Source organism: Photinus pyralis, unplaced genomic scaffold (assembly GCF_008802855.1).
Source record: "Photinus pyralis isolate 1611_PpyrPB1 unplaced genomic scaffold, Ppyr1.3 Ppyr1.4_LG10, whole genome shotgun sequence".
Classification (NCBI taxonomy): Eukaryota; Metazoa; Arthropoda; class Insecta; order Coleoptera; family Lampyridae; genus Photinus; species Photinus pyralis.
Genome location: NW_022170250.1, coordinates 13048859 through 13072688, shown reverse-complemented (window position 1 = coordinate 13072688; position 23830 = coordinate 13048859). Strand labels below are relative to the sequence as shown.

Below are 23830 nucleotides of genomic sequence, written 5' to 3'. Positions count from 1 at the left end.
ATCAAAATGTTCGGTAATAAATAAATAAATTTTATAGCAGATGTTAAATTGACACTTAAATATATTGAACGAGTATAAGCGCATTTTAAGCATAAGGTGAAACAAATCATTGTGCATTCAAATGAGATCTCATTCTTAGTAAAAATGGGACGCGGAGCACAAAATAAAATGATGTTCAGAAAGGAATATAATATTGTTCCCACTCGTCTTTTTTACTAGATAACACTGACAAGTGTCAAAATGTTATTGTAATTCTTTATTGTAATTATTCAAAAAAATACATAACACCAAATACTTTTAACCGCCTCAACCTATATATACTCACTACACGAAACTAAATAACACGTAAAATACTGGAACAACAAGCATCGACTTCGACATGCTCAAACCGGTTAGGCAAGCGAACGTGTACCACAGCAAGGAATAGATCGCAAGTTGAAGTGCCAGGTGCAGCACCATCAACCTAAATTTGAAAAGTCAATTTCTCATCTCGAAACAGTCAATCTTACATGGTGTCTTTTCCTCGGGCCGCCTCGATGTTGCTCATCTTCTCGTGGTTTAAATAAACGCGAACTCCCCTGGCCAGGTCACCGAAGAACTCCGGCCACCTGAGCGACGACAAGTCCAAATTGAACATAACCTGATCCTCGCTCGTCAGCCATTCCTGTAACTTTGCGTGTTGTCGGCCTTAAAAATGAACTCGGTGAATATAAACTTCTCGAGTCGGTCGAGTGAGGCGTTAACGTTACGATGCAACCGCATCAAACTGGAAGAGAATCGTAATTAGTTGTGTTCGCTTCAGTCGGGGGTGCTCACATCGGTCGACCGCCGGCCAGTTTGGTGAGCCCGTCCAGGATTATAGCCGGTAAGAAGTGAACAAATAATGCGGAAATCCGGAACCACGTCACGCTCGGGAGCAGCTTGAGGTGCGGGTACCACACGGCGGACTTCAGTGGATACGTATGCAGGTAGGAATTGATTTGGCCGTACACGGAGCTCCACGTGAACGGCTTGCGGGTACTCGAGGTGCAGTGGAATATCTCCAGTTTTTTCGAGGACGTCGATCCTGCACGAAACGCGGCCACGATCAGTTGATTGACGACGACGTCGACCGGAATGTAGTCGTAGATTAGTTCTTTGCTGACGGGCAGACGGCGGATGATACCCTTAGAGGCCCCCATTAGGAATCCCTGTGGCCCGTTTTTGCTGGCCGTCCAGCCGGGAACGGGCTCCTTCCACGCGCCGACGACTGAAACGATTTCATATCAACATTTCAAAAAATCGTTAGAGTTGGGGGGGGGGGGGGACTGTTATGTATGTTTCCCAAAAAGGAAAGCTTGATGCCCCCCCCCCATCTCCGCGGGCTTCAAAATAATCATAAGCATTTTCATAAACGTTCTGGGGAAAGCGTAGCATTGGGGGGAGTGTCTGGAAACCCCCCACCACAAAGAATCAATTACATTTTCCTGAGAACTACCATGATCGTTGTCATCAAAAACGTTGGTTGTTGGGAAAAGGTAATAATTCCTTCTTTGAGTTGGGGAAGGGGGGGGTGTATTGAACACCCCCCGGTGCTGTATTCTCCACCAAAACGTCCACTCTTCAGAACTTTTATGTATATTTCCCACAAAGGGAAGCTTGATGACACTCCCCTCCCCCTTCAAAATAATCATAACCATACTCATTTTCATGAACATTCCGGGGGGAGCGTAGTACTGGGGGGGGGGTGTCTGGAGGGTATGGAATACTCCCCAGCACAAATAATCCTGAGAATTATCATGACAGTTGTCATCAAACCTCCCCATGCTAGGGGGTATTTGGAAAAAGGTAATTAATTACTTTTTCGAGTTGGGGGGGTATTCCATACCCCCAGGTACTGTGTTCTCCACCAAAACGTCCACCCTTTAGAACTTTTATCAATCCCCAAAAAATACCATAACAGTTGTAATCAAACCTCCCCTTGCTGGGGGGTTTTCCATACCCCCCAGTGCTGCTAAGTTCTCCCCCAGAACGTCCACCCTTTAGAACTTTTAAGTATGTCTCCCACAAAAGAATGCTTGATGACACCCTCTCCCCCTTCAAAATAATCATAAGCATACTCATTTTGATAAACATTCCGGGGAGAGCATAGTACTGGGGGGGAGATGTCTGGAGGGTATGGGAACCCCCTACTACAAAGAAAGAATCAATTCTATTTTCCTCAAAACTATCATGACAGTTGTCACCAAACCTCCCCTTGTTAGGGGTATTTGGGAAAAGGTAATTAATTCCTTCTTTGAGTTAGGGGGGGGGGGGTCCATGCCCCCGGATACAGTGTTCTCCACCAAAACGTCCACCCTTTACAACCCTTAAGTATGTTTCCCACAAAAGAAAGCTTGATGACACCCTCTCCCTTCAAAATAATCATAAGCATACTCATTTTCATAAACATTCCGGGGAGAGCGTAGTACTTGGGGAAGGGTGGATGTGTGGAGGGTATAGAAATCCCCACTACAAAGAAAGAATCAATTACATTTTCCTCAGAACTATCATGACAGTTGTCATCAAACCTCCCCTTGCTAGGGGGTATTTAATTCCTTCTTTGAGTTGGGAGGGTATTCCATACCCCCGGTACTGTGTTCTCCTCCACATCGTCCACCCTTCAGAACTTTTTTGTATATTTCCCACAAATAATCAGAAGCATACTCACTTTCATAAACATTCCGGGAAGACCGTAATACTGGGGGAGGGTGGTCTGGAATACTCCCCAGCACAAATAATGTATTACATTTTCCTGAGAACCTTGACAGTTGCCATGAAACCCCCCCTTTGCTAGTGGGAAAAAGTAATTAATTCCTTCTTTGAGCCGAGGGATATTCCATACCCCCCAGAACACAAAGAAGAAATCCATTGCCTTTTCCTAGCAACTACCATCATAGTTGTCATACTCCCCAGACCCCCTGGTACTATGTTCTCCCCCAAAACGTTCAAAGTTTAGAACTCTTATGTATGGAATGCCTCCCACAAAGGGAAGCTTGATGACCCCCCCCCTCCTTTCAAAATAAACATAAGCATACTCGCTTTCATAAACATTCCGGAAGAGCGTGGGGGGGGGGGATTCAATACCTCCAGACACAAAGAAAAAATCAATCACATTTTCCTGAGAACTACCATGACAGTTGTCATCTCAAGCCACCTTTTGCTTGGGGGGGGGGGGAGGTAATTGATTTGTTTTGTGCAGAGTGGTATTTTATGTTCTCCCCCCTCCTTAGAAATCTTGTGTATGGAATATCTCCCATCAGGCAAGAAAAGTTTGATTCCCTCTCCCCCCCCATGAGGTAAACCAGCTGTAACTTACTCATCGACGGCCGTACGATTGCGCAGGGAAACACTTTCTCCATCTTCTCCACCTCCTTCTCCGCCATCTGCTTGGTGTACGTGTAAGTATTCGCGTGCCCGTTCAGCAGTTCGACAGATCTCTCCTCCAACTCCTTTTCGCTCGATTTTTCCACGACCGCAATGATGTCCTCCGGATCGCCTTTTAACGGATAAAAAATCTGGGTGGGACGTTAAAAGCGAACCTAAAATCGACGACCCGCTCACCTCCTCCGATTCCGTCTGAAAGGAGTTCACGTACGCGCTGCTCACGTGGACGAACGCCGCGAAATTTCGACATTCCTTCGCGAGCGCCAGCACCTGCCGCGTGCCGAGCAGGTTAATCTGGACGGTCTGCTTGAATCCCTCGGCGAAGTCGAGCGTGGCCGCCGAGTGGAAGATTACGTTCACGTTGCCGACCAAGATCTGACGATCCGAGGCCGAGATTCCCAGGCCGTCCTCGGCGATATCGCCGGCTATCGCCTTGACGCGCGAGAAGCACTGAAATTGTCGGCTGTAGTCACGTTCGCTTTACGTCAGGCACTCACCTGTTCAACCGACTTCGACTGGAGTAACGTCTCGAAGACGGAATTTTTTTTCAGGTCTTCCAACCGAGCGTCCACGCTCTTACCCTTCTTCGGTCTGAGCAGCAGGTATATATCGCCGATGTTCGGTACGCAGCGGAGCAGCTTCTCCAAGAGGCAAAGGCCTAGGAAGCCGCTGCCTCCGGTGATAAAAACATTTTTATTTGCGTACCAGGAGGCGACCGACTGAGTTGAGGACATTCTGAAACTGAGGGGCTCCCCTGAAGTCGCTGGCGTTGCGGGGACAAGTAATTGAGAAATGGAAAGTTTACAGGTAGTTTAGGTGAAACTTAACGACCAGTACCAATTAAATCATAGGAACCAATTAAATAATTAAAAGTGAATTCACCGGTAATTAACTTTACAGCACAGAAACACAAAGAACGTCTGGGTGAGGAATGGCGGATCCCTCCTTCGAGACCGTTCTAGAACCAACAGAGAAATAGATAAATAAGCAATAAATAATAAACTATTTTTCGGTTTTTTGATTGACCACAATCAACGGTAAACGGAACACGTATCTAGAATCAGGCGTGACTCCGTAAAAATGCGCATGCGTTGCACGTTACTTAACTTCAACCTCTTCTTTTTCGTATTTATCTTTCATTGTAGGCAATTTTTTATTTAAAGAAAGCATTTATACTAACACTTATAAATAATAAGAAAGTTGGCAATTTTATAAACGTGAATTTCAAATCGCAACGCGTAACGCATTGTCTAGGAGTCACGCCGGATTGTAGGCGCGAGTTCACCTGTGGAAAACAGTATTGGACCTCCTAAATACGGTGGAAATAAGTTTGGAATTAGTCGCGCGCATCGGTCATAAAAACTCGTTTGCATACTTACGCATTTATGTCGATTTTTATTGTTTTTACGACCTACACAGTATCATTAAGTCTAGAAAACCCAAAATATAAAAATAATGACCACTTACCTAGACGTACAACTGGAGCGAAGTAATCATGAAATTTTTTACTTCTAATTACAATGTGCGTAACGTAATGGTCATAATTATATGCGCGCTACTTGATTGGAATATTGAGACCACGATCATTAGTTCACGTTTATTGCGTTATATTCACTTTAGATGCGAAAAAGAATTAGAATGTGCCATTAGTTCATACGACGTCGACCGCGCCATTCAACCGGCGCCTTACCTTCCAACATTTTTTTTGCATTTCGTTAGTGCATATTTCAAACTGAGCAATTTGTTAAATTAGACATCATCATCTAATAATTCCAACGTATACCTACACTTTCAAAATGTTCACATGAAATGACCTTTTCCAAAAGTGATATATGTACCCATGACGAATAACGGGTATGGGCATCAAGAAATGTTACATCGGGGAGTCTAGGGGGTATGGAATACCCCCCAGGAAAGGAGAGATTTGGTTGATCTGCGAAATCTGTCATGATAGTTTTTTCAGAAATAGGTAATCGTTTCCTCCTGTGTTACATTCTCCCCCGAAAATTTCAACCCAGTATGGAAAATCTTTTGAAAAAGCAAACCGATGTGTATTTTTCTTAAATTTAAAAATGGCGCCCACTTGCCGCCATCTGTTGGCGGATAAATGACTCTCATTTACTCAAAACCTTCCTGATTTTTGGTATGCAGGATAGTTTAAAAGAATATACAACAATCCTACTTTCCAAAACTCGCCGCCTGATAAAGTATCTCATCATTTCGTTGTTCATACCAAAGCCGATAGAAAATGTACGTGCAGTAATTGAAATTAGTTTATCAACTCGATCAATGTTTATTCATTAGACGACTTAAAAAGAAGCCTTAAGGCGCGATTCGTACCATACGTACCGGTCGTTGATTGTACGGTAACGGTACGTATAGTATGAATCGCACTGTATACGTATAAGTGCGATAGTGTGAACGTAGCTTTATCGGGTACTTTTTAAATTTTTGTGTTGGCAGCACTGGAAAAGAAAGTTGGTTTCCTGTGGACAGAATTTAAATAATTTTTCAAAAATGTACAAAAGAATGGATAAAAAGAAAAAATGCGGCAAGAAAAGAAAATACGACGGATTCGCCTTCAATTTATCTCAGGAAACCACACAACGCGTCAAGGTAAATCATAATGTGTACTTACAACTAGTCAACCGATCTCTTGTTTAGGTACCCTTCGAGTCGCTCTCAACGGCGCCGCGACGCTCGAAACGCATTAAGCAGAACCGCAAATCCGACGTTAAAGTTTACAATTCGACAACCGACTATTACGCCCACTCGCAAGGCAAAAGCATTTTTCACGACATCGAACGCAACTACGAGAAGGTCATGTCGAAACGGACCCAGGACTTCGCCACCCGATTCGGCGAGGTACTGCGCGAGCAGGTCCCGAGGTGCTCGAAGGCGAGGGAGAAGACGACCAATACGATCAAGGCGCTGGTCGCGCAGATCGACTCGATCCTGGACGGTGGCGGCGGCGGCGCTCCCCTGGAATCGCGCAGCTTCGTACCGGAGAACCGGTGGGTCTACCGGACGCCCTCCCATCGCAAGGAGAACATTCCGCCGATCAGTTTCAGCTTTGACTTGCCGCAATCGCTTTCGCCCGGAGTCAACTTTTTTGCTGCGCGTACGCCGTCCTTCGACTTCGATCAAGGTTGTTTCTCGTAGTTGTCCTAAAAACAATCGTGATTTGAAGACAGTTGTTAAATCTCTTTCCTCCCGGTACTTAACTCTCATCCAAAAAGTTGCCCTTTTGTGTGATAATGTTGTAGGGAGCGTCAGCCATATTTGTTTTCCTAGGCAACGTTTTTGGGGAAGAGCATAGCACCTGGGGGGGTCTACTACAAACATATGAAAACCGACTAGCAACGATAAATGATAAAATAATAATGAAATTAAACGTTCTAATGAAACACTTAAAATTTTATTCGTTATCCTATCCTTCTCTCATAACGGGAAATTTCACTTAACCTATTTACACAAAATTAAAAATCGCAACCGTAATACTGCTGAATAATTACTCTCTGTAACAACTTGCGCTTATTAATAACGCTAACAATCAAGAAATTTGTCTACCTTTTGTTTTCTGCTAACATTTAAGAACGTAAACACTTCACTTAATCTTATAATCTAATGGCGGTGACAAATAAATGCGAGTCTCGTCGAAAAGCGATTGTCAAACCGAACAACTTGTGCACTTAGAATTTAGAATCGTGTTACAATACCGCCGCCACGTTCTCCAGACTTCGACTGCTGGCGATTAGCGGGCTGAGCGTGCCGGCGACCTTGTGACCGCGCTCGATCTCGTAGTGACTGTCGAGCGCTATGTTCGTCTCGACGTTGTTCTTCGACGGTATGTACGAGGCGACTAGGAGGGCGCACACGACGAGGAGCGCGCCGAAGACGAACGGCGGTCCGGGTACCAGCTGCGAGTAGACGTCCGAATGCGACGGCTCGACGACGCGAGTCGAGTCGGTCGTCGCGTTCTCGCCCTCGTTCAAATCGACGTGGAACATGTAGAAGATTACGCCGAACATTGCTGGGCCGAGACCGTTGCAAAGACCTCTCATTCCCGTTACCATCCCTACGATTCGAGTGTAACATAACCTCAATCAAATTTAGACTCACCCTGTACAACGCCTTGTCGGTCTGGCGTGCTCAATATCGAGACAAACGCAGATATTGCCGGGTACGTAATCGAACTCAACGATGCCAACATACCGGCGGCCCACATCATCCAAGTGGTTGTACCGAATCCGTACCAAAGCAGTTGCAGCATTTCGAACAGCAAACCGAGCATAATCGTATGCTTGCACCCCAAATTCTTCATCAGCATTCCCAGACAGAGCTGGGACATGACGGCGAGCAGCCCGACCAGACCGACGAAGACCGCCACCATCGACGCGCTCCAACCCATTATCAACTTCAAGTAGACGAATATGCAGCTGTACTGGCCGGCCTCGGGCAGGTACGAGAGGAACACGGCGATGCAAAGCAGCAGAATCGTCGGATCCTGCCCGACATTGCGCAGGGACGAAAACGGATCGGCCTGCTCCCAGCTGATCGGAGAGACGCGGACCTACGGCACTCGATAAATAACGCTCGATCGCTTGGACCACGGAAACATACTACAGATAGCTTTCAGTACGACAGTTAATTAATGGAGCAAACTTATAATTTAATTAACATAGAGTGGGTCCGACTCCCCCCCCCATAATTTAATTAACATAGAGTGGGTCCGCCCCCCCCCCCACCCCCCACGGGATGAAGAGATATGATGGCCCCCCTTTGAGACTTAACTGTCATGAGGGTTCTCAGGAAAAAGATAATCAATTTCTCCTGTGTGCTGAGAGGTATTCCATACCCCCCAGACCCCTGGTACTACACTCCGCCAAAATGTTAGGGAGGGGGGGCAATCAGCATGTTTTTGCTTACTGTGTAGGAAATTTTTCCTTTTCTGGGAGATATTCCATACAGGGAAGTTCTAATGACAACGTTTTGGGGGAGAATGTACCGGGTGACCCAATAAGACTGTACCGTTTGTTGTATGACTTAGGGCTAAAAAGAATTATTTTGTAAATCGGTTATAAAAAATCGCTGAAAAATATTTTCAAGTTCTAAAAATGATCACCAGAGGGCGTAACTGCCAACTTAAATTTTAAAATTGCATTTTCTTTAAATTTTGCATAATAAACTAAGAATTTTTTTCACATTTTTAAAGAGAACCAGTTTATCTATCATTTTTGTAAAAACAAAAACTCAGTTATTTCAAAAACAAAGATGGCGTGGGGCGTTCAATTGTTTTTGCAATAACCTGCTTTAACTTCTTAACCGTTTGACCGATTGTAACAAATTTGATATCGGGCAACAAGAATATAGTTAATTTAGTTGAATCCTTCTCCGCCAGGGGGCTAGTTTTGACACTAAGATCCAATATCCTAAAAAAACCCTAAAAATTAAATGGAATGATATGACTGTTTCAAGAAAAAGTAGCCAAATAACATCCAAAGAGGCCAGTGAAAACTGTTTTTCAAAATCTCGTTCCTAATCTCAAATATTGGGAAAATGAGATTAATTAATCAATTAATTAAAATGCTTAAATTGTAACTTATTTGACGTATTTCCGGTATTTGTCGATGGCGCGAAAGATTGGTTGGAAAAGGACCCTACACTTTTAGGTAGGCCTTGGAAAATTAAACAAATGAAACACAATGCATTATAAAACAATAACAGCCGTAAATTTGTAAATTATTCTGCTGTGTTTACATTTAGAAAGTGCAGTTTTTTGAAATTGTAATCTTTTCTAAAATGCCGATTTCTAACCAAGAAGCATTTAATATGCTGGCGGCGATGGTTTGTGGTCGATTCGGATAACGCAAATAGAAGATGCGGGCAGCGATGGTCCCAGATTTTGGGTCATAGTGTCAAAACTAGCCCCCAGCGGAGAAGGATTCAACTAAATTAACTATATATTGGTTGATTCTCATTGCCCAAGGAATGCTCTTTTCAACCATACCAAATTTGTTAAAATCGGTCAAACGGTTAAGAAGTTAGAGCAGGGTCTTATGCGCATATCCAAACACACCTAGTTATAGACTAGAAACCAAATTCGAAAGAAAATTCAAAAGGCTGTAACTTTTGAACTGGTAGCCCAATCTTCAAACTGTTTGAAATTATGGATTCTACAGGGCACATTCTATAAGAAAATTTTTTTCCCCGGTCGATCTGACCCAATTTTTTTTTCGAGCCTCAAAAAAAGGCAGTGTTAATTACCTTCCTTTTTTCCAAAAATCGACTACACCAAAATTTCTTGGGGAAAAACTCTTTCTTATTAATTTTGGGGCGTAGAATCCAAAACAATTCGTACTTTTTCGATTAGACTTCTCAATCAAAAGTTATAGACTAGAAACCAAATTCGAAAGAAAATTCAAAGGGCTGTAACTTTTGAACTGGTAGCCCAATCTTCAAACTGTTTGAAATTATGGATTCTACAGGGCACATTCTATAAGAAAATGTTTTTTCCCGGTCGATCTCAGACAATTTTTTTTCGAGCCTTCCTTTTTTCCAACGCCATCTTTGTTTTTGAAATAATTGAGTTTTTGTTTTTACGAAAATGATAGATAAACTGGTTCTCTTTAAAAATGTGAAAAAAGAATGTTTAGTTTATTATGCGAAATTGAAAGAAAATATAATTTTAAAAATTAAGTTGGCAGTTACGCCCTCTGGTGGTCATTTTTATAACTTGAAAAGATTTTCCAGCGATTCTTCATGACCGATTTACCCGAGGGACAGTCTTATTGGGTCACCCGGTACCACCACAAGGTATGAAATACCCCCCAGGGACAGTGTCATCAGAAAAATTGCTGACATTCCCTATGAAAATCAAAAGCAGACTATTGTTAACATTTTAGTGGCCAATTTAGCGCCAGGGGGAAGGGGGAATACCCCCAAGAAATAGAGAAATTGATTACCCTCTCTCGAAACTGTCATGATAATTTTCAGGACAGAGTAATCAATTTCGCCTGTGTTGGAGGGTATTCCTGTACCCCTGAGACCGCTTGATGCCACATTCTCCCCTCCCAAAACGTTTAAAGGCTCTTGGAGACTATTGCACACTTCTCAAACCTCAAGCCTCACAGAAGCTTTTTGATACTAAGAGACTTGAGAAGTTTTCAGAATAATCCACGAGCCTTCGGAACCATTCAGGTCCTTAAAATCTTTAAGTGTTTTTAAATTCTGATCCCTGACAGCCTTTACAATTTTTTGAAAGACCTTGACGAGATTTTATGATTCCTTAAAAGCCTCTAAAAGCTTTTAAAAGTTGCCTACAGTTTAAGAAGTTCCCAAGAGCCTTTTAATGTACAGGTTTATCCAAGTGAGGGTTTCCAAAAACCCTCCAATTTGTTTTAGAGTGTTTTAGTAGGCTAAAAAACCCACAATACATGAGTGGGGATGGGGGCAGATCACCCAGCTAGTCACGATCTATCTGTAATATATTTACACGTGCACTTAGAGCCGCATACCTTCTCTGATATACTTTCGGGCACAGCCACCAATATAAAGAACACATCAAGTATGGCAACGGCGGTCGCCAAAGCGACCACCAACGAAATCGACCACCTGCAAACGACAAATATGAGCCAATTACGCGTACGCGACACACGCACTGCACCTACCTCTCCATTAGATACGCTCCGAGCGCCGGCGAGATAACCATACTGGCCGCAAATGTTCCGCTCACCAGGCCGTACGCCAACGAACGCTCCTTCTCGTCCGTTACGTCGGCAACGTAGGCGAACACGACACTAAACGTCACGGCGAACACGCCCGAAATGCTGATCATCGCGAAAAACCAAAACGTGTTGATCGTCATCAGCGGAATCGGCAGGCAGGTGAAGAACACGGTGACGAGCAGGAACAGTTTGCGGCCGCATACGTCGGACAGCGCGCCGACCAGAGGCGCGCTCAGAAACGACAGTATGCCCTTTATGCCCATAATCAGTCCGTTCATTAGGAACGTGTGGTCGGGGAATGTGTTGTTGAGGACCTGTATTAGGGGCATCGTTAGCAGGCCCCACGCGAAGAACTCCAAGAAGATTACGACCAGGGCATGGTAGAGACTCGGTCGTCCGATTCCTGACGTCTGAAATGCAAGGTTGTTTTGTTGTGGTTTTGATAAGGTAATCTGATGATAAGGTAAATTGCGGGCGATAAAGCGTGATAAAATGGTAAGAGTGACGTGGTTCTGCATTTAATTGGAAAAACTTCTGGAAAAACTTACCGTAACTACCCCATCTTTTGCAATTGATTTTCTGGAACGTATAATCATTCCAGCAACCCTTTTTGATGGTTTTGCCTTCATCCTCTCCAGTCTCGTGAACGTTTGTCTTATTTTACCTTAAAAAATATATCCTTTTTGATACGGAAACGCATTTTTCATTGGAAAAACATCAGATTTTACACAACAAACAACACGAAACTGGATTTTGGTACATCGTTAATTACACTGACTTTTGTATCAGCTGTCGCTGTCAGGGTTGAAACTGTCAAATGATTAATAAAATAGAGTACAGCGCGCCCTGCAGTCAAAACAATGAATCATACTACCGATCGCTAATTTACCGGCTACATACAGTGTGACCGATAAGTATTTCATTTCTTTCATATTGCACAAGTTTATGTGTAAACCGTCTGTATCTTGTTAAATACACAATGATAACACTAGTCACTAAATCAACCCCGATAATAATTTTGAGTATTTACAATAGCTAATTTACCAAACTATAAAGGTTCACTTGACACCGTCGGCTTACCCTCCCAATTTGCCCTCTATATGTCGCGACTTTATACCTTTCAGTTCCTATATTCGATTGTCTCTGCCCCGATCGCCCTCTCCTCCTTCAGGGCAGAGAAGTCGTCAATTGCTGAGAGGCGGTTTACTCCCCCAGATACTAAACAATACCTACGATCTGTAAAGTAAGGTTTGCCCTACCTATCGTAGGCATCTATCAGCTCTTAGAACTTCCCTGTATGGAATATCTCCCAGAAATGGAAAAATTGCCTACAAAGTAAGCAAAAACGTGCCGATTGCCCCCGAGGAGTTTAAGTTCTGGGGGTATGGAATACCCCCTATAAGCATACGGGAGAAATCGATTACCTTTTCCTGAAAACTATCATGATATATTAAGTCTCAAAAGAGAGTCATCAAATTCCTTTTTGTCTGAGGGATATTCCACACCCCCAGTGTTATAATCCCCCTCAAAACAATCAGCTCGTGCTGGGGAATATTCCATACCCCCCCAGTGTTACATATCCTCCCTCAAAACTATCAGCTCTTAGTACTTCCCTGTATGGAATATCTATCAGAAAAGGAAAAATTGCCTACAAAGTAAGCAAAAACATGCTGATTGCCCCCTTAAGATTTTAGAGGAGTTTAAGTTCTGGGCCTAGCATACGGGAGAAATCGATTACCTTTTCCTGAAAACTTATCATGATATAGTTAAGTCTGAAAAGAGAGTCATCAAATTCCTTTTTGTCTGGGGGATTTTCCATACTTCCAGTGTTATAATCCCCCTCAAAACGATCAGCTCGTACTGGGGCATATTCCATACCCTCCAGTGTTACATTCTCCCTCAAAACTATCACGGAGATGGATTGCTCACAAATTTGTTGGGTAAATTTAATACGCCCGAGTTTGAGTAGGGGGAAGCTCCCTCAAATCTTACTGAAAACCAGGAGTTCGAGTTTTTCCACACGAAGGAGAAAGAACCATTGATTGCGGCTCCGAAAACCCAGATTGCCGAACAAGGAGCGCAATGTTTAAGACTGGGACAGCAGTCTTTTTGTCTAAGGTATGTGGACGTTCAGAGGAAGCTTCAAGCAGCCCCAGACTCGCTTCAACGACAGAGCATATAGTGAACACGATTTCAAACAATAGGTTAACGGTATCAAACACATGAATCAGCATTAAGGTTAAATTAAGTCAATTTCAACAACAGGTTTTCAAGATTTCTAATAATCCTTGGACAATGTCCAAGATTCTTGATCAGTTTTACGGATTGTAGGAATAGAGGTCCACGTACATTTCCAGTCAACGTTCAAGTACTGTCAACTGTCACTGCCAGAGATATGCCGATTCAACTTTGATGGCGTTTGAAAGCGACAGGTTTCTGCTAAGGATCTTCCCAGGGTATATTCTTGCAGAATAATCCTGAAGTTTTTCTAATTTACTGGAAATTCAAGTGAGAATGTTACAGGATAATTGACCTATTATATACATCGTTAAACCTAGAACCTTAATCTAAATTCACTATTCCGAGTTCGTCCGATCTCGGCCGTACCTCGATTCCTTTAAGTTAGAAACGTTCAATTCGGAAAATTCCCAAGCGCCGGCTCCGTCGAACTGTAAAATATACGTATGGAATTTCCTAGAAAAAAAAAACTTGTCAATATCTCGCGTGCGATTCGAACGATTTACCATAGCGTCGGACGATGGGTTATCGTCAGGAGCGTGATGCCGAGGTTAATGGCGGCCTGGTAGATTTCGCCCTCGACGTCGATTGAGATCGCCGAAGTGCACTCGTCAAGAAGAGCGTACTTTGGTCTAAAAAGGCGTTATTATTTCACGGTCGGTAAAAAGTAGCAAGCAGTGGAGCAGTGAAGTGAATTAATAAAAAGTCCCTTAAAGGATCTGACATGAATTTAGACTCTTCAAGGTTTAAGGTTAAGTTAGGTTAGACTCTCGAGACTCATGAGACTCGGCTCTTAAAACCTCGTTAACCCTTGCATTGAAGCAGATTCTTCAAGTAAATGCTGAAAGGTTCTTAAGAGCTTTGACATACTCTTAAAGACTCGAGACCCTTTGAGTCAATTAACGCTATTAAAAAGAGTGAAAAAAACAGCGCAATCGCAGATGGCGTAACGATCTGGACAATCGCCTCTCACACTTACTTATGGTAGAAGAGTCTCGCGACGGCCATCCTTTGTTTTTCCCCACCGGAAAGGATGTCGGTCCAGTCTCTCACCGTGTAAAACGAATCTCGCTCCACGATGTGGTCCAAGTGCACCATATGCATGATCTTCCGCAGGTCCTCCTCGCTCACCTGCTTATTGATCATGTCCGTGTGCGTGTCCGGATAAATGATCTGATCGCGCAGATTCCCGATCACCATGTACGGACGCTGCGGAATGTAGAACATCGAATTTTTCGGCGCGCGCAGCTCGCCCGCGTAAATCGGCCACAGGCCGGCGAGTATTCGGAACAGGCTCGACTTGCCGCAGCCGTTCGGACCGGTGATCAGTAGGTGCTGTCCGGGATGCAAGACGAGGTTCAGCGAGGCGCAAATCACGTCGCAATTCGGCGTGATGATCGGCACGTTCTGTAGGACGATCTCGTCGGTCGAGTGGACGAGCCTGCCCTTCGGTATCGGCTGGTCTTTCTCGTACTCGAACACGAAGCCGTGCGTGTTGTCCTTTTTCTCGACGAGCGTCTTCTCGTAAACTCCCTCGCTGACCTCCTCTAGGACTGTGAACATGTTGGCGACGCGCGCCGTGTGCCCGGCGAGCTCGACGATGTCTTTGTAGCTCGACATGAGACGCTCGACAGCGTTGCCGCCGGTTAACATGAGATTTTTGGCGGTCGTGAAGTACTGGGTGCGTTCGCCCACGTTATCGACGCTAACGGTGGGCAAGCTCGTGTTTAGCTCGCTCGATTGGGCCAAATATGAGAGTTGCTTCTCTTCTTTGTAAACCTATAAATAGGAAGGAACATTTCTCTTTAAAAACTGTTGGGTCAAGATCAAAAGATGCCCCCCCCCCACCCCCGCACTCCACAATGGTTATAGGTGTTTGTGATCATCTGTCCAAAAAGTAATATAAAAGTCCTGGGTGTTGGTGATAAACATTTTGTGGGGGAAAGCGTTACCGGAGGGGGGGTGTAGGCCCCCCCCCCCTAAGATAACAGTATTGCAATTTCCTGGTCATCGAATTTTTGTATTGCTGTGGGATATTCCCCCAGACCCCCCCGGTATAAAATTCTTTACAATATTTTGTAGAAGAGGAGGATCTGATCATTTGTCCAGCTCTCGCACAGTTCATAATAATAATAATAATAACATTCCCTCACTTACCTCCTTCTTTCGGGACAGAAGAATCGGCAAGCTAACCACGATCAGTCCGGTGCCCGACCACACGTACTTCATCAGGAACTGCTCGAGCATCACGAACCACAGCTTCACGCCGAACATGTGCCGCATGTGGCGCACGAGCACGCGATACGCGCCGCGCAACTGCGACAGCTCCACCTTGTGGCCGCCGTAAAAGGCGATCTCCTCGGAGTTGGTGACGAGCCGCGAGTGTATAAATCGCAGGTATCCCTTCTTCTCGGCCTCCTGGGCGACGAGCACGCCGAATTTGGGCGAGCCGAGCTTGAGAATGAAGGCGGAGAGGCCGACGACGACGGTCACGATCGCCGGGCCGGTTATAACGTTCGCGTTGCGCGATTTCGTGAGGTTCGCGAGCGCGATCACCATCAGCAGTATGTCGAAGAGGGGCTTCGTGATCTGCGAATACAGATGCGAGACCATGTTCGCGACGGTCTCGATGTCGTCGGTGAGGCGCTGCGAGCAGTTCTCGAGACGACCGTCGAGGACGGTCACGCGATAGTAGCTCTGGTTCTTAAAGTACAGCTTGTAGCTGTGCTCGACGAGCCTCGTCCGGAGGCTCAGAGCGATACGACTTTCTAGGTACTTAATTGTGCTATTGATGAATGTGGCGGGTATCGCGATCGCGAACCACTTCAGTATTTGCATGATGAAGTTGCGCGGTTCGTTACGTACGATGTACTTGACTATCGCGCCCTCTAAATTCGCTACGTAGATACTGAGAAACGTGCGCAGAAACAGGAACAGGGTGTGACCGGATAGTAGGACGGTTTCGATACCTGTTAAAAAAGACACAAGTGTTAAAAGACAGTTCGATTACTATGTACCGGGTGACCCAAACTAGCCCCCTGGCGGAGAAAGGTTCAACTAAATTAACTAACTGATTCTCATTGCCCAAGGAATGCTCTTTTCAACGATACCAAATTTGTTACAATCGGTCAAACGGTTAAGTAGGTTATTGCAAAAACAATTGAACGCCCCACGCCATCTTTGTTTTTGAAATAACTGAGTTTTTGTTTTAACGAAAATGATAGATAAACTGGTTCTCTTTAAAAATGTGAAAAAAGAATGTTTAGTTTATTATGCGAAATTGAAAGAAAATGCAATTTTAAAATTCAAGATGGCAGTTACGCCCTCTGGTGGTCATTTTTAGGACGATTCTTCATAACCGATTTACCCAATCATTTTTTTACCCCTAAATCATACGACGAACGGTTCTCGAGATATGGCCGAGGAACAGTCTTATTGGGTTAATTATGAGACGATTAAGAATGTTCCACATATGGTTCCCCCCAACTACCCAAATGAGAGGTGGGAGATGTCCATCAGTCAAACAGTGGAAGCCCAAGTATCCGAAGAAACAGCAGAAAATTTAAGGCACCAGGAAGTTAGCGAGGTGCTGAAGACGTGGGCCGAGAAAAACAAAAGACAGTCACTGTGAAGGCTTAAAACTAGGCAGGGTTGTGTAGCTGGAGGGTAATCAATATCCCCCAGAGGAATGCCCCCCCCCCCCAATAAACTTCTTACACGAGAATTTGGTGGAAAACACCAGCGAACTAACTCAACTCGCGTGGCAGAAAGTAGTAGTGGGGAATCTGGGGGAGTCTGGAATACCCCCCAGCAAACGAAGATTTGATTATCTTTCCCAAAGGTCACCAGGAGAGTGCAAGGAATAAAAAGAACTAGTCCTCCTTTGCAGAGAGCAGTACTGTGTATCCCCAGACCCCCTCGAAGGTATGTTTTCCCCCCACAAACATCTAGTGGTAGCACTTTGTTAATTTGGAAGAAAACGCATTTACTCAACTCTCGTGGCAGAAAGTAGTACCCCCCTGGAATACCCCCCAGCAAACAAAGATTTGATTATCTTTTCCGAAGGGCACCATTAGAGTGCTAGGGATAGGGATAAAAAGATCTAAAGAGTTCTCCTTTGCCAATGGTAGTGTTGTGTAGCTGGGGGGAGCTAAGTTTCCCCCAAAAACATCTGGAATTAAGACTTACACGATAAGTAGGCAGAAACACCAGCGAACTTACTTGACTCTCGTGGTAGAAAAAAGTACGAGGGGGGGGGGGTAATACCTTCCAGCAAAGGAAGATTTGATGATCTTTTCCCAAAGGTCACCACGAGAGTGCTAGGGATAAACAGAATTAATGAGTCCTCCGCTTCTGAAGGCAGTGCTGTATAGCTATACCCCCCAGGCCCCCCTTGTAGTAGGTTTCCCCCACAAACACCTACAACACAAGTTTGGGAGAAAACACCAGCGAACTTACTGAACTCGTATGGCAGAAAGTAGTACCGGGGGTCAATCCCCCCAGTAAACAAACATTTGATTACTTTTATCAAAGGTTACTATGATAGTGCAAGGAATGGGTTTTGAAATCATTTGAAGACTATCACTCTCATACATTAATAAATACCGTTAAGGTTCTTAAAGAGCTTTAAAGAAAGGGGAAAATTGGGGCCTTTTCTAAAAAAACACGCTGGTAACATTTGAAATTGTTCTAAATATTAAAAGGTGGTTTTTCTCATTATTGTACAAGAAAAAAACTGACCTTGGAGATTTTTAAAAGCTCCTAAAAGTCTTGTATACACTCTGTTTGTCTGCCCTACAGTATTTTTCGAGCATTTAGCATTCAGTAGATCAAAGAGCTGGAATCACAATAGAAAAATGTCAAAAATGTACTATCATTTGTTTTGGATGAGCTACACGAAAACTAAATACGTACCTATTTATTTTATTTTATTTCTATTTTTTTTTGCCTTTATTTTTGAGAGGCTGCTCTACCAACCTAATCCACTATACATTTACCAATATCTATGCCCGAACCCGGATTCGAAACAGGGACCCTTAGCATCACAGTTCTGCTTTAACTGAATTGCGCCACACGGGCCGTAAGTAAAACAAAAGCATGTTTCCACTGTAATGGAACCACAGAACGCTGTTAGTCTAACAAGGGGAGAGTATTAGGTGTCCTGGTAGCGTTGCTCCGTCGTTACAATAATAAGAAATAAAAATAATACCGAAAACACTGGGAATCATAATCCGAAACAGCTTGTAGAATTGCAGCACGAACTGCACGTTCAGGCCGGGCACCAGCCGTAGCAGGTACTCGATTTGCGAACACGCCCTAGTCCGTCTCTCGACGCGGACCGGCGCCGGCGGCGGATTCGTCGTCACCAATAGGTTGTTGTTGACGCTGTCCTGCTGCGCGTTGCCCTTGCTGAGGAGATTCTCGATTAGGGGATATCCGACTTTGTAGGTGTACGCCAGGAGACACGCGGCGAGGATTCCGCCGTGCAAGTACGAGCGCGGTATGTTCAGGGATCTTCGCGTCGCCTCGGTCTTGGCGAGGAGCTTCGAGATAACCGACGGCATCGTTTCGCTTTGTAATTAAATCTAAAAAGAAATTAACCGCGACAGTGCTTTCGTCACGAATCCAAGGTATAACTCACCGATTTTGTTATCTTAATTGAATCCATTAGAGCCACTTAACACCGTTTATCACTTGTTATCAATCGCATTATGACCGGAGGAACAAAGCTACTTAATGGGAAAGAAGAAAGTGGTACGGGGAGAGGAAAGGGGGGCCGAAGATCAATCCTGAACACTACCACCATGGCGTGTACAATTTTCGGATTTAATGGCCCGAAACTTTCGGTACGCGAGTGCACAAGGCGCGACGAGGCGGTAATTTTTTTAAATCGAATTGAATCAACAATTAGCATAGATAATGCGCACCATAACCTTGAAAAGTCATTACTGACAGTTTGACGTCACCGTCACCTGGTAATACATAACCTCAATCTTGTTTCTTCGTAATGTTTAAAAAAAGGGAAAGTATTTTTTTCTCCCAAAGAAAGCCAATATTACGCAAGCGGAGTAACGGTTCATTGACCGATATATCACTTTCCTCGCTCTTATGACATTAGTCCACGATATTCCTTTGATAATCATCTACAATAGTCATAGTACGAACCGTGGATTTTATGTTACGTTATCAAACCCTGCCCCTAGAAAATCCATGTTAGGAGGGTCTGGAAAAGTCCTACTCAACTATCAAAGGGGTGTGAACAGTGCTTGCTTTCCAGACCCTCCGCTGCAATGTTCTTTCTTAAAAGCCCCGTGTTAGCAAGTACGATAATTTGACAAAACACCATCAAACTGCCCTAAAAGCGTTTAGAAAGGGCTTTGATAGCCCTGATAAGTGCCTAAAAAGATTTACAATGGAACATTCCACTGAAAAGAAAGATTTATCTGTTCATTTCCAAAAACTAGTGTGCCTTGAAGGCCGAGCACCTATTGTTGAAGATCAGTGTTGAGGGCCCCTTGCATACGAAGATTGGATTAACTTTTCCCCAAGATTACCATGACAGTAATAAGGTAATAGAGAAAGAAAAGGTAAGGTTTGCATATTAGTTTTTGGAATGAATTTTTCTCTCCTGTGGAGGAAGCTAATATAGTAAACGTTTGTCGAGTGTACCTTCAGTCAACAAAAGGACACAATTATTTCTTTCTGTCATTGTAACCTTTGGGTTTTGAGAGAAAGGTATATAGCCCCCCCCCAAACACTCCTGGAATACCACCCAGCCATTTACTGTAATGTAATCCACGAAAATCTTTATTTCAAGTCGCAATTTCAATTTTGGCTATGAACCAAATTTCTATTTTGACTCCCTGCTTCCAACAAACTAGCTACGTGATCTTCCTGCATAAAAAAATATTACAGACAGTAGAACAGTTGCACAAACCATAGAGCCGTTTCGAGAAATGTAAAAAAACAATTAGGAAATGTATCAGCAAGGTAAGGGAAGGATACATGGCATTCTTGAAACTAAAAAGGCATTTGAAACAGTGCTACAGAAAACAGTATATCAGTTATCTGAAATACTTTTTTCCCTGCACTGCCCCTTGTCCTTTAGGTCAAGAGCGTGTCAAATCATTGTCAAGTTAGCGCAATTAATCTTTTATTGCTAACAATAAAATTTATTTAATAGTTTTAACATGCATCATAAAATCGCTATTGAACTCGCTCCGGCAAAGTATAATGCTCCAATCATCAAGATACGACGTTTCTACAACCGCTTCTAAGACATGGTACACGAATATAATCGCAAACAAAAGACCTACATGCAGAAAATAAACACACGACAAATAACAAATTAATAGGCGTGATCCTTAATGAACAATCCCTTGTCTCCGGCCGTTCCGTGAATGCTTCCCGCCTGGTACTTGCCGAGCGCCGACTCGCTGTTCGCCTTGGCGCGCTTCATTAGTTCCGCCTGGCCGGCGCCGATGTTGTCGTCCTTGCCCGCCCACGCTCGCAAGACGGACGCCTGTAGCGCGCGGCCGTAGCTGAACGTTAGCGCCCACGGTCTCTTTAGCTGCACGCTACGGATTTCGTAAGGTTAATTCGAGAATATTTGTTACAATGTAAAGGATAGCTGACTTGTCCGCCATGTTGGAGCCAATATTAACTAATTAGGTCATCTTCCTTTTTTCCCACACCCCTATCACCAACAATTTTTAGGAAAGGACCATTAGACGTTTGAGTCTGGGGGGGGGGGGAGGGAGGCTGAACTTATTTAGAGAGAAGTAACACCAGGCAGGGTAGGAGGTGGAATACCACCCAGCTATTTCTAACACACATAGGAAGAAACGAATTATTCACTTCGGGGGGGGGCACACATCCAGTACTACAACTTGTAGTCTACAAGCCAGGGGTGGGGGAATACTTTTCCGAAAGGAAGATACGATGGTCCTTTATGACAAACTGTCATGGGAGTCCTTAGGGCTGAACATTTTAAGAGAGAATGTAACACCCCCTCCCCCTCCCCCCGGTCTTCCCTCTAGAGCACGAGAATCTGATGATAATACATTGTAGGAAAAGGAACACTGAATCTCCAATTCTATAATACTGCAAGCCTGGGGGGTCCTTTTTACAAAAGGAAAATTCGATGGTCCTTTACAAAAATTATCAGGAGAGTGCTTAGGACTGAACGTTTTTAGAGAGAATGTAACACGGGGAGGGGGGTGTCTGGAATACCTCCCATCCATCCCCCCTAGGACACGATCTGATGATAATTGTAGGAAAAGGAACGCTGAATCTTCTCTACCCCCCCAATTCTACAATACAGCAAGGCTGGGAGGTGGAGATCACTTTTTATAAAAAGAAAATTCTATGGTCCTTTACGAAAATTATCAGGAGAGTCCTTAGGGCTGAACGTTTTTAGAAAGAATGTAACACGGGGGAGGGGGGCGTCTGGAATACCCCCCAACCATCTACTCTAGGACACGATCTGATGATAATTGTAGGAAAAGGAACACTGAATCTTCTCTACCCCCCCAATTCTACAATACTGCAAGGCTGGGGGGGTGGAGATCACTTTTTACAAAAGGAAAATTCGATGGTCTGATGATAATTGTAGGAAAAGGAACACTGAATCTTCTCTACCCCCCCAATTCTACAATACTGCAAGGCTGGGGGGGTGGAGATCACTTTTTACAAAAGGAAAATTCGATGGTCCTGTACAAAAATTATCAGGAGAGTCCTTAGGGCTGAACGTTTTTAGAGAGAATGTAACACGGGGGAGGGGGTTGTCTGGAAGACCCCCCCATCCATCCCCTCTAGGACAGGATCTGATGATAATTGTAGGAAAAGGTACACTGAATCTTCTCTACCCCCCCAATTCTACAATACTACAAGCCTGGGGGGGGTGGAGAATACTTTCTTTTGAAAGGAAAATTCGATTGTTCGTTATAATCGTTATAATCATCATGGGAGTCCGCCCCCCTCCCAAACTCTCCTGTAGTGCGCGAGAATCTTATTTCGGCATAGACAAATCAGCTATCCTTTCGCAGCTAATATTTACCAGTTCATCGCGTTGAGATTCACGGATGCCTCCTCCTCGCTCTGCCCGCCCGACAGGAACGTAACTCCGGGCACGGCGGGTGGAACAGTGCGCGACAAAGCGGTCACGGTCGCGATGGCGACCTGTTCCGGAGTGGCACGGTTCGCGTGCGACTGCCCGGGCGTGACCATGTTCGGTTTCAATAGCGTACCCTCGAGGTAGACGTGGTGGTCGTTGAGCGCCTTGTAGACGGCGGCCAGGACGGTCTCGCTCACCTTCTGGCAGCGTTCGATGTCGTGATCGCCGTCCGGTAGAATTTCCGGCTCGACAATCGGAACGATGCGGTTCGCCTGGCAGATGGAGGCGTAGCGGGCGAGCACGTTGGCGTTCTCCAAAATCGCCTGGTAGGAGGGAGTGTTCTTGCCGATCTTGAGCACGCACCGCCACTTGGCGAAGTGACAGCCGTCCTTCTTGTATTGGGCGCAACGTTTTCCCAAGTCATCCAGTCCTACAAAATTAGTGAGGTTAAGTTCTCAAGAAACAGGTTTCTAGTCTTCCTCTTCCAAGGCTCAATGTCCTTAAAGACCTTTTAAAGCGCCAGACCCGCAAAAGTACCTCGACTCTCCCCTCCTAAAGAGGGAAGGGAATCTCTAAATTTCTACAAGGCCCGAGATAAGGCCAGTGGAACCTCTCTATAAGTGTATTATGGTTTTATGAAAACCTTGAGACTTTCGTCTATTTAGAATCTTAGGAGGCTTTTGAAAGACCTCCTCCTCAAAAGGCACTGAGCACATTCATTTCAAATACGCATACCTTGTGTCGTGCACTCGTCCTCCGACCCGAACAGCGGCACCACCCCCGTGTCGACCTTGATGCCGGGAATGATCCCACGCTGTTTCAGCAGCTCGACGAACGGCGTGCCGTCATCGGCCTTCTGGTACAGCGTCTCGTGGAAGAGGATCACGCCCGAGATGTGGTCGCCTAGGCTCTTGTCGGTGGTGAAGAGCAACTGCCTGTACTTCCTGCGATTGTCGTCGGTGTTCTCGAGACCGATGTCCGCGAGCCTCTTGCCCATGGTGTTGACCGACTCGTCGGCGGCGAGGATGCCCTTGCCGGGGGCGACAATGGCGTTCGCGATTTTGCGAAGCTCATCCTGTAGGGCAGGGGGTGGATAGTTGAAGTAGGTAGTCATGTCGTTCGGATCTAAACCGCTGGAATTAAACAAATTAATTCGAGACGTTCGCGTTGCACTTACGGCAAGAGAAGAGACGAGTGCTGGAATTCTCTCACGGAACGAATTAACAATTAACGATCGCGAGAAGGGCAAACAAGGTCGTTCAAGTCAAAGCTGACAGTCGCTTTACGAGAAATCTGCGCACGTCAGGCGGTGACGTGGGGACACTTTTACGTGGGCACGCGCGCA

General features: G+C 44.7%; 5 protein-coding genes across 6 annotated transcripts; 1 reads left to right on the top strand and 4 right to left on the bottom strand.

The window, feature by feature from the left end:
• Positions 1–243: 243 nt before the first annotated feature.
• On the bottom strand, positions 244–4569 carry LOC116161214 (putative fatty acyl-CoA reductase CG8306). The gene is given in 7 exon segments (XM_031474486.1): positions 244–463; positions 510–672; positions 675–766; positions 817–1249; positions 3338–3536; positions 3583–3855; positions 3903–4569. Coding segments are annotated over 7 exon segments (1536 nt in total). The 5' UTR covers positions 4140–4569; the 3' UTR covers positions 244–324.
• Positions 4570–4828: 259 nt separating this feature from the next.
• Positions 4829–6778, top strand: LOC116161231. The gene is made up of 3 exons (XM_031474509.1): positions 4829–5655; positions 5869–6021; positions 6070–6778. The coding sequence occupies exons 1-3, from the start codon at positions 5551–5553 to the stop codon at positions 6565–6567; spliced, it is 756 nt and encodes a 251-aa protein (XP_031330369.1). The 5' UTR covers positions 4829–5550; the 3' UTR covers positions 6568–6778.
• Positions 6779–6810: 32 nt separating this feature from the next.
• On the bottom strand, positions 6811–11937 carry LOC116161216 (hippocampus abundant transcript 1 protein). Its single transcript, XM_031474488.1, has 5 exons — positions 11681–11937; positions 11076–11542; positions 10923–11019; positions 7528–7978; positions 6811–7483 (listed from the first exon to the last, which is right to left on the bottom strand). The coding sequence occupies exons 1-5, from the start codon at positions 11759–11761 to the stop codon at positions 7116–7118; spliced, it is 1464 nt and encodes a 487-aa protein (XP_031330348.1). The 5' UTR covers positions 11762–11937; the 3' UTR covers positions 6811–7115.
• A 1667-nt stretch (positions 11938–13604) lies between these two features.
• Positions 13605–20076, bottom strand: LOC116161208 (ATP-binding cassette sub-family D member). The gene is made up of 6 exons (XM_031474477.1): positions 19012–20076; positions 18580–18955; positions 15528–16339; positions 14350–15149; positions 13877–14002; positions 13605–13826 (listed from the first exon to the last, which is right to left on the bottom strand). The coding sequence occupies exons 2-6, from the start codon at positions 18932–18934 to the stop codon at positions 13709–13711; spliced, it is 2211 nt and encodes a 736-aa protein (XP_031330337.1). The 5' UTR covers positions 18935–18955; positions 19012–20076; the 3' UTR covers positions 13605–13708.
• A 430-nt stretch (positions 20077–20506) lies between these two features.
• LOC116161224 (fructose-bisphosphate aldolase-like) lies at positions 20507–23810 on the bottom strand. Of its 2 annotated transcripts, none has more exons than XM_031474497.1 (4): positions 23663–23810; positions 23221–23610; positions 22429–22915; positions 20507–20947 (listed from the first exon to the last, which is right to left on the bottom strand). In XM_031474497.1, the coding sequence occupies exons 2-4, from the start codon at positions 23597–23599 to the stop codon at positions 20719–20721; spliced, it is 1095 nt and encodes a 364-aa protein (XP_031330357.1). In that variant the 5' UTR covers positions 23600–23610; positions 23663–23810; the 3' UTR covers positions 20507–20718. The 2 variants fall into 2 exon arrangements, with proteins under 2 accessions (XP_031330357.1, XP_031330359.1); XM_031474499.1 differs by having other exon boundaries at positions 23221–23618; positions 23663–23778.
• Between the last annotated feature and the right edge of the window lie 20 nt (positions 23811–23830).

Bases quoted from the DNA above. Each gene is read 5' to 3' on its own strand.
- LOC116161231 (XM_031474509.1), top strand. From the start codon at position 5,551: ATGCAGGATAGTTTAAAAGAATATACAACAATCCTACTTTCCAAAACT. The intron at 5,656-5,868 runs GTACGTGCAGTA...TTGTGTTGGCAG, and splicing joins TACCAAAGCCGATAGAAAAT to CACTGGAAAAGAAAGTTGGT. The intron at 6,022-6,069 runs GTAAATCATAAT...TCTCTTGTTTAG, and splicing joins AAACCACACAACGCGTCAAG to GTACCCTTCGAGTCGCTCTC.
- LOC116161216 (XM_031474488.1), bottom strand. From the start codon at position 11,761: ATGAAGGCAAAACCATCAAAAAGGGTTGCTGGAATGATTATACGTTCC. The intron at 11,020-11,075 runs GTAGGTGCAGTG...TGTCGTTTGCAG, and splicing joins GGAGCGTATCTAATGGAGAG to GTGGTCGATTTCGTTGGTGG. The intron at 7,484-7,527 runs GTGAGTCTAAAT...CTCGAATCGTAG, and splicing joins CCGACAAGGCGTTGTACAGG to GGATGGTAACGGGAATGAGA.
- LOC116161208 (XM_031474477.1), bottom strand. From the start codon at position 18,934: ATGCCGTCGGTTATCTCGAAGCTCCTCGCCAAGACCGAGGCGACGCGA. The intron at 15,150-15,527 runs GTAAGTGAGGGA...TCCTATTTATAG, and splicing joins TTCTGTCCCGAAAGAAGGAG to GTTTACAAAGAAGAGAAGCA. The intron at 13,827-13,876 runs GTAAATCGTTCG...TTTTTTTTCTAG, and splicing joins ACCCATCGTCCGACGCTATG to GAAATTCCATACGTATATTT.
- LOC116161224 (XM_031474497.1), bottom strand. From the start codon at position 23,599: ATGACTACCTACTTCAACTATCCACCCCCTGCCCTACAGGATGAGCTT. The intron at 22,916-23,220 runs GTATGCGTATTT...CTAATTTTGTAG, and splicing joins GGACGAGTGCACGACACAAG to GACTGGATGACTTGGGAAAA. The intron at 20,948-22,428 runs GTAAATATTAGC...CGAAATCCGTAG, and splicing joins AATCTCAACGCGATGAACTG to CGTGCAGCTAAAGAGACCGT.